This window comes from Ictidomys tridecemlineatus, chromosome 15, assembly GCF_052094955.1.
Source record: "Ictidomys tridecemlineatus isolate mIctTri1 chromosome 15, mIctTri1.hap1, whole genome shotgun sequence".
Classification (NCBI taxonomy): domain Eukaryota; kingdom Metazoa; phylum Chordata; class Mammalia; order Rodentia; family Sciuridae; genus Ictidomys; species Ictidomys tridecemlineatus.
Window position 1 is genome coordinate 4,362,440 of NC_135491.1, and position 9,139 is coordinate 4,371,578.

The following is a 9,139-nucleotide window of genomic DNA, read 5'->3' on the forward strand; positions in this document are numbered from 1 at the left end:
GAGGCTGAACAGGAGACTGATTTTAAAACATTCTCCTTCTGAACCTTGAGAATCAGTTTTCAGTTTTACTTGGATTAAACCACACCAGTCACTGTCAGTGAGGATTACATTAGTTAAATTAGGAGCCATAAGTAAGGAACTGGGGCTGGGGTTGGAAACCCATTTATATTTTCCGTCTTGAGTCCATTCTTCAGTAAGTGTTCTACTTTCTCTGTGGCTCTGAAATGCTATTGGATTCAATCCAGAGTTCCCTGTTATTACGTGATCACTTACCCAGACTCCTGAGATGGTCTTCCCTCCAGATGCTGGTCTCACACTGCCATTGCCTTACTCAGCAGGCTTTCTCTTTACCAGGATGGTGACCCCAGTGCAGAGGCCTCTGTGAATAAGACACCTATTGCAAGGAGGCTGCCAGCTTTTGAGATATGGGTCTCATACTGTGACCTCCCCTCCCCTCAGACCTGGTGTCGTCACTGTGCCTCTAGTAGCAATGGACATACAGGTTTGGGAACTTGAGGACACTGCTGAAAACTGTCTTCCCAAGGGACACTTACCAAAAACAATTATAAGTTTTCTCATAACCTGTCTTAAGGGGATCCAGAGTGTTTGGAGAGGCCCTTCCTTATCCAGGGTCCCTGAAGGTGGAGTGGATCTCACTTGGAAGGGGCAGGACACTGATGTCTGTCATGTGAAGGACTGGCAGTGAGCTGTGCATATCCTGTTGGATTCCTTGCTTCCCTGAGATGTTTTCTACCCCAAACCAAGTGACATCCTGCTCTTCATTTCCCTGAGTGGCACCATCATTGAAGGTATTAGCAGAGAAATGGAATGAGTGAAAATACCTGGTAAGGGTTTTCAAAGATTCACAAGTAAAAACAGAACATGATGCTGATACTTCACCTAGGATGCTATTGGATGCTTCTACTCAAAAAAACAAGTCAAGTTATTTGGACTCACTTGCATAATTTAATGACCGTACCTAAATTTTTAGCAAAATATAATTTTACACCCATCGGCCCCTATTGGTGACAGGAAGGAGACAGATCAACACCCAAAGCAGAAACAGAGAAGCTTGAGAATTTTTTCACATACATAAAAACCCCAGGGTAAGATTGTTTAGTAGGATGTTTGTATATATCAGACAAGCAGTCCTAGTTACTTAAGAACATCAAATGGTGCTGAGCGTGGTGGTGCAGGCCTGTGACCAGAGTGCCTCACGAGGCTAAGGCAGTAGGATCTCGAGTTCAAAGCCAGCCTCATCAAATTGAAGCACTAAGCAACTCAGTAAGAACCTGTCTCTAAATAAAATACAAAATAGGGCTGGTGATACAGCTCTGTGGCCAAGTACCCCTGAGTTCAATCCCCAGGACCCCCCAGAAAATCAAAGAGTTACCTTTAAAAATTGTTCACCATTTTTTATGTGCAGGATTTTCAGTAATTAGTGCTTTGTTGTTATGGTAAGAAACAGAAAGTATTAGTTGAAATTGACTCTGTCTTTTATTTATTTTATTCTAATTAGTAATAAATGATAGCAGAATGCATTACACTTCATATTACATATGTAGAGCACAATTTTTCATATCTCTGGTTGTATACAAAGTAGAGTCACACCATTCATGTCTTCATACATGTGCTTAGGGTAATGATGTCCTTCTTATTCCACCATATTTTCTACTCCCATGCGCCTCCCTTCCCCTCCGATCCTTTTGCCCTATCTAGAGTTTATCTATTCTCACAAGTTCCCCACTTACCTGCATTATAAATCAGCATCCTTATATCAGAGAAAACGTTCAGCATTTGTTTTTTGGAAGGATTGGCTAACTTCACTTAGCATTATATTCTCCAACTCCATCGATTTACCTGCAACTGCCATCATATTTTATTCTCTTTTAATTCTGAGTAATATTCCATTGTGTATATATGCCAAAGTTTTTCTATCCATTCATCTATTGAAGTGCATATGGGTTGGTTCCACAATTTAGTTATTGTGAAATGTGTTGCTATAAACATTGATTTGACTGAATCTCTGTAGTATGCTGTTTTTAAGACCTTTGGATATAAACTGAGGAGTGGGAGAGCTGGGTCAAATGATGGTTCCATTTCAAGTTTTCTAAAGATTCTTCATACTGTTTTTCATATTGACTGAGCCAATTTGCAGTCCCACCAACAATGTATGAGTGTACCTTTTTCCCTACATCCTCACCAACACTTATTGTTGTTTGCATTCTTGATAACTGCTATTCTGACTGGAGTGAGATTACATCTTAGAGTAGTTTTGATTTGCATTTCTCTAATTGCTAGAGATGCTAAACATATATATATAATTTTTTCTGAGAAGTGTCTGCTCAGTTTTTTGGCCCATTTATTGATTGGGTTATTTGTGTTAAGGTTTTTGGGTGATTTATATATCCTAGAGATTAGTGCTGTATCTGATGTGCTTGTGGTAAAGATTTGTTTCTCTTCTGTAGGCTCTCTATTCACCGCACTGATTGTTTGTTTTGCTGAGAAGCAACTTTTTAGTTTGAATCCATCCCATTTATTTATTTTGGGTTTGAATTTTTGCACTATAGGAGTCTTATTAAGGAAGTTGGGGCCTAATCTGACATGATGGAGATTTGGGCCTACTTTGTCTTCCATTAGGCACAGAGTCTCTTGTTTAATTCCTAGGTTCTTGATCCACTTTGAATTGAGTTTTGTGCATGATGAGAAATAGAGGTTTAATTGCATTTTGTTACATGTGATTTCCAGTTTTCTAAGAACCTTTTGTTTAAGAGGCTATCTTTTCTCCAATATATGCTTTTGGTGCCTTTGTCTAATATAACTGTAGTTATGTGAGTTAGTCTCTGTGTCTTCTATTCTGTACTATTAATCTACAGGTATATTTGGGTGCTGATATCATGTCATTTTTGTTACTATTGCTCTATAGTATAATTGAAGGTCTGGAATAGTAATGCCACCAGCTTCACTCTTCTTGCTAGAGATTGCTTTAGCTATTCTGGGTTTCTGATTTTTCCAGATGAATTTCATGATTGCTTTTTTACTTGTTTGAGGAATTTCATTGGGATTTTCATTGAGATTGCTTTGAATCTATATAGTGCTTTTGGTAGTATGGTCTTTTGACAATATAAATTCTGTCCATCCAAGAACAAGGTAGATCTTTCCATCTTCCAATGTCTTCGTTAATTTCTTTGTTTTGCATTCTTAGTTTTCATTGTAGAGGTCTTTCACCTCTAATTGATTCCAAGTATTTTTATTTTTGGATTTTATTTTCAGTCTATTGAAAATGGCGTGGTTTTCCTAGTTTCTCTTTTGAGGATTTGTCACTGATATATGGGAATGCCTTTTATTTTTAGTTGTTGATTTTAATTCCTGCTACTTTGATGAATTCATTTATTAGCTCTAGAAGATTTTTGGTAAAATATTTTGGGTCTTCTAGGATAGAATCATATTGTTGGAAGATAGTGATATTTAAAGTTCTTATTTTTCTATTCATATTCCTTTAATTTCCTTCATCTGTCTAATTGCTTTGGCCAGTGTTTCAAGAACTATGTTAAATAGAAGTGATGAAAAAGGGCATCCTGTCTTGTTCCAGTGTTTAGAGGGAATGCTTTCAATTTTTCTTCATTGAGAATGACGTTGGCCTGGGGCCTAGCATAGATAGCTTTTACAATGTGGAGATATTCTCCTGATATCCCTAGTTTTTCTAATGTTTTGAACATGAAGGGGTGCTGCATTTGTGAAATGTTTTCTCTGCATCTCTTTAGATGATCATTTGATTTTTATCTTTGAGTTTATTGATGTGATGAATTACATATATTGATTTCCATATTTTGAGCCAACCCTGCATCTCTGGGATGAACCTTACTTGATTGTGGTGCACTATCTTTTTGATATGTTTTTGTATTTGATTTTTTACAGATGTACTTGTCAACTATACCTTAGGGAAGCTGGGCAGTGGGGAAGACTCTATATTATCTACCCAGATTTTAAAACCAGGCTAGGGCTGATTGCCTTCTGTTGGATTTCCCTAGGGGTATGTCCTGAAATGCACACTCTGCTCCTCTTTTGCCAGGTCTGAAGAAGGGCCAGCTCTCTAGTGGAGAAGCTTTCACTCACTCTCCACTGGGAAGTGCTCAGAGAGGGAAGTGAGGCAGGTGGAGCGTCTAGAGTGCTTGGTGGACAGTCGGGCTGGCCCATGGACCAGAGACCCCATCAGCTAGGGGGCAGATCTGTAGAGGAGCCCTCACAGTTACCAGTAGTGCTCAGAACTTCTCATTGCTGCTCACACTCTCCTAACTACTCACTGCACCTCATCCTCAGTGTTGAAGGTGGCACAGGAGGAACAGGACTCTTGGTCAGTAGGCCACCAGCTGTTTATACAATACATTTTTCTCTCCCCCATGGAAAAACAGGAAGCCTTCACTGCTGTCCCCCGAAAGGGGAAGAAGAATAAATATAAAGGGGAAATGGAATTTTTTAACCCTGAATTCTGGCTATTTTTGTTTGTTTGTTTTACTCCTCAGTGGGGAGTTGGCAAAAATCAAAGCTTTTGTAAGAGATTAAGATTAAAAACCTCCTATTCTGCAATCTTTGCAAAATCATTCCACCTAATGTATTATATTTTTAAAATGTCAAAACAAACAAAAAGACAAAACACAACAAAATACTTCCACTGTGTTTGTGGTGAGATTTTAAAATTTTGAGGTATTAAATTTCTTCAGCAGCAAGTACTAGCTGTGGAGGAGCCCTGAGCTCTGATATTATTGAGAACATTTTAGAAGAGGAAAGAAATAAAAATAATCAAAATTGACGTTGTCTTTTTGACTTATCAGAAACATCTGAGGCTCTTTCTGGTATTATAAGAGAAAAGAATTTTTATCTTCCTTCATACTTTTTGAAGCTATTGCTCATCTGATACTACCCACCTTTCCAGAATTCAAAAAACCCTTCTGCTAAAAATAACAAAACAAACTGAAAAGCAGCTTTGAGAGTCAAAAGCTTCCAGATTATAAGAGAATCACTAGAAAATGACAGTTTATGTCTTAAAATCTAATTTTGTATTTTTAGCTTTTGTATTTTTTCCATGGAAAAATAAATTCCTTGCATTTTGAATTGAGGCATCCTGCACTTGTTTGTCACTTGTTTTCTGATAAATGGCAGTTAAAAAAAACAACTAAGTAATACATGAGTGTCTAATTCAGATTGTTTGGGTAGTTCTAAGTGGGTGCTATGATGCAGAAGCAGCATTTTGCATAATTTTTCAAGACATACTCTTCATATACAGTGATTCAATTTTGTACCAGCAGCGATGTGCTTACCATGTGGTTGATCACAAGGAAACTTCCAAAAATGTCCATATTTGGTGATTTTCCAATCAGGCTAAATATACCTATTTCACAGTATATTTTATTACATTTAGGTTTTGTCTTCACTTTGCATTGATTTTTTTTTTTTCGTACAGGGTGGGTGTCATTTTTTGTCAGCATGTGGACACTCAATTTCTTCTCGACCATCAGTTTAAAAAGTTGTCTTTTATCCAGTGCAACTTCTTGGCACTGCTGTGGAAGGTCAGTTAGTTGGCTATGGAGGCCTGGGCCCACTTCTGGGCTCTCTTTTTTGTCCCACTGGTCTGTGTGTCTGACTTTATGCCAACACCTGGCTGTACTGATTCCTACACCTTTGCAGTATATTTTAAAGTCAGGTTGCATCATGCCATCTGCTTTGTTCTTTTTACTCAAGATTGCTTTGGGTATTCTGCTACTTTCAGGGTTCAAATAATTTTTTAAATTATTTGTAATAGTTATGTGACGTACAATGGATATTTTCATACAGATTGAATTGTATCTGTAAATCACTCAAAACTTCGTGGACACCTTAAATAAATTCATTTTTCTAATCTATGTATATCGGATGTCTTTCCACAAATTGCGTTTTCTTTAATTTATTTTTTAAAATCCATGTTTTAAAGTTTTCAAATCATGGGTCAAATTTATTTTGAGACAATTTTTATAGCTATTGGAATGATATTGCTTTCTTGATTTCCATTTCATATAATTTGCTACTCAGTTTTGTGTGTTGATTTACATGCAGAAACTAAAATTGTGTATTAGGTCTAGTAGATTTTGAGAGTCTTTTGGTTGTCCGATATGTAAAATCATCTCATGTGTAAATACTGGTAGTTTCACTTCTTCTTGCCCGATTCAACTGTTCTGTATTTCTTTCTTTTGCTCAGGTTAGTCATAGCAGCAGCACTGCTTCTTGCTACCAATTTCTGTTTTAGTCAGATTTTTATTTCTGAGACTGAATACCCAAAAAGAACAACCTAGAGGAGGAAAAGTTCATTTTGGTTCATGGATCTCAGGTCTCAGTCCATAGGAGGCTGGCTCCATTGCTGTGCTATTTATCAATATAAATAAAGCTTGGCAGTTTGGCCTCTCTGCCTTTCTGCCATATTTCCTGCCTCTGCTTCTTGTCTCTATGTCTATTTTTATTTTCCTTAAAGGATTCTGATAAAAGAATTTATTTAGCTCACAGTTCTAGAGATTCAAGAGCATGGTGCCAGCATCTGCTCAGCTCTGGTGAGGTCCTCACAGCCAGCTGAATCACAGTGGTGGGAGCATGTGCAGAAGAGACCTAAGGGAAGGACAGGGGTACCAGAGAGTGGAGACAGCTGCAGTCTATAGGACAACCCATTCTCCTGAGAGCATTACAGTATACTCCAGGAGACCATCACTTATCCCTTTAAGTGTGTCCTCCCCAGGACCCGACCCCCATCTCCTTGCCTCCACTCTCAAAGTTCAGACATCCCAACACATCACACCAGAGGCAAAGCTTTCAATTCATAAATCTTTATAAAAAATTATGTCCAAATCAGAATACAAGTACATCAATAAAGGATTGTTAAAATCAACTATTTGAAATTCCTGCAGTTTAATTCTACCACTGATAACAGGTAGAAATACAAATTTTAAAACTTATGGGATTTTCTAAATCAAATATGAAAGAGTGCAAACTGAAGTGTTTCTGTTATGTACAATACAAAAGAGGTGACTGTGTCAAATGCTGGTCACTTTGGCGATACTTAAGGGAAGGCAAGAAGAGTCATCTTAATAATCAAGGGTAGGTTTTTTTCACAAGAAGCTTCATGTGAGGTGTGTGGCTGGTTTCTGTAATTTTATTGAGCTATGCATGCCCAACTTCTTCATAAGAATGCTTTAAAAATATATAGCAGTAACAAAAATACATCATTTTTAGTGTCATATAATGCCAATGTAAAGTGTAAATGTATTAAATAAGTCTGTGTTCTGATAAGCTTTTTAAAAAGCAAAATGTAATATTATAAAACATCACAGTGGAAATAAACAAAGATTAGTTAATGTAACTTGTTTCATGAAGAAGATGTTATACAATTGTATCCCAGTATGCCCAATATTATGTGAAATGTAGAGGTCTAATTTCACTGACAAAAGATGAAGATTGTTTGACAAACTTCACCTTGATATTTTCCCCAAGAAACATAGCTAAGACAAAAATAAAAATAGATAAATAAAAAATATAGCCCATTTGTTTTAACAAAATATCAACCAAGATATCAGGAGGAAAAAAATAAAGTTTTAAGTAGTATTACATTTAAACAGAAATTGACATTTGCTACAAAAAAAATTCCAGAAATATTCCTTGATGGCTATAAACTAAATCCACAGACACACACACAAATATACATGTGCACTCATACATAAACACAAGAGTGCATATATAAACTGCATTCACAGTTGACATCACTGTGCATAAATTACTCTTTCAATTTTGTGGGTAAGAATGGATAAAAATTAAGAATTGTACAAAATCTAACAATTTACATGTTCCTCATAGTAACAGGGTTTTCCTATTCCTTACCCAAGTGAGCCAGAGCTTGGATGCATTGGAGTTGCTACTCATAAGGAGAAAGGGGCTGACAGCTGGGAAACACCCAGTGATTACTGCAGTTGTGTTCAACAGGAACCAGGTGGGATTTGAAATCAGAGTCAGACAAATCTGACAGATGCAGGAAATTGTGTAAAAAGAGACAAAGGTGCTCACCAGGAGGAGGATGGTTTGGGTGGCTCTGGACTCAGGGGAGGACCTGGGGCACCTGGTCTTGTGAATGTGCTGCATTCTCCGCTTGTGCCTGTGTAGGATGAGCACCATGGAGCTGCTGGCCCAGAGCATGATCCCCACACACAGGGCATCAGGGAAGGTTAGCAATGCTGCATGCAGTAAGGCTGTGGTTTTGTCACGACGAAAAACAGAACAGTATCCAAGAATTTTTAAACTGGTGATGTTTCTGTTACTCCCTTTTCCTGTCATGACCAGAGGAAACATAACATTTAAAAAGATGTACAAAATCCAGCTCAGGTGTATGGAGAAACCAATGTACTTGGGAGATTTCACTTTAAGCTCTGAATACCAGGAGTCCCCAGGGCTGATCTTAATGGCCTGGAAGACACTCAGGAGGCAGGTGCTGCCAATGGACACACCTTTTCCCACCCTGTGAAGATAGAAAAGCAGCTTGCACCCCAAATCACTGAGGAAACCTTTCATTCCAAAAGCTTCCATTGTGTGAGGAACTCCTTTACACAGGAGAGTTAACAAATTGGCCACAATCAAGTGCTGAAGAATCAAGTCTGTGTGTCTTACCCTGAACCCAGTGAAGTAAAGGACCAGGTAATGGAGGAGAAGAGAGAAATTGCCCAGAGCTCCAACCACAGTCTGTGCCAGGAAGATGATGCCTACAGCCACATCACTGGCTGCCATCCTGCCAGGTCCCTGCTGTGCCATCCAGAGGGTCCTGCAGCGGAACAGGAGGCCTGGGCTGCATGTTTCCTGTCAAAAACAATTCAGTATTTCCCACTGTCCAGAGTTCCTGCTCATAACATTTACTTCACATATTCCCATTTCATCAAGTTTTCATGTGGTTTGTGTGAACAGGGAAAAGTATGAAGTCTATAAATTCCTGCTATGAAGGTGGCACATGGTTTTTCTTGAATCTTCATGACATGAGGCAGTCACTACAGTGGCTTTTCATAATGACCAACAGAACTTGAGTACACAGAGTTTAAGTATCTGTCTAAATTCACACTCTGATTAGGAGACTAAAGGG

The 9,139-nt window shown here is 38.2% G+C and overlaps 1 protein-coding gene across 1 annotated transcript; it reads right to left on the reverse strand.

The window, feature by feature from the left end:
- Window positions 1-7,866: 7,866 nt before the first annotated feature.
- On the reverse strand, window positions 7,867-8,793 carry LOC144371106 (vomeronasal type-1 receptor 4-like). The gene has a single exon (XM_078033317.1). It carries the CDS (start codon window positions 8,791-8,793, stop codon window positions 7,867-7,869), a length of 927 nt encoding a protein of 308 aa, XP_077889443.1.
- Window positions 8,794-9,139: the final 346 nt, after the last annotated feature.

What these genes read in the sequence shown, in the direction of transcription:
- LOC144371106 (XM_078033317.1), bottom strand. Translation starts at nt 8,793, where the DNA reads ATGGCAGCCAGTGATGTGGCTGTAGGCATCATCTTCCTGGCACAGACT.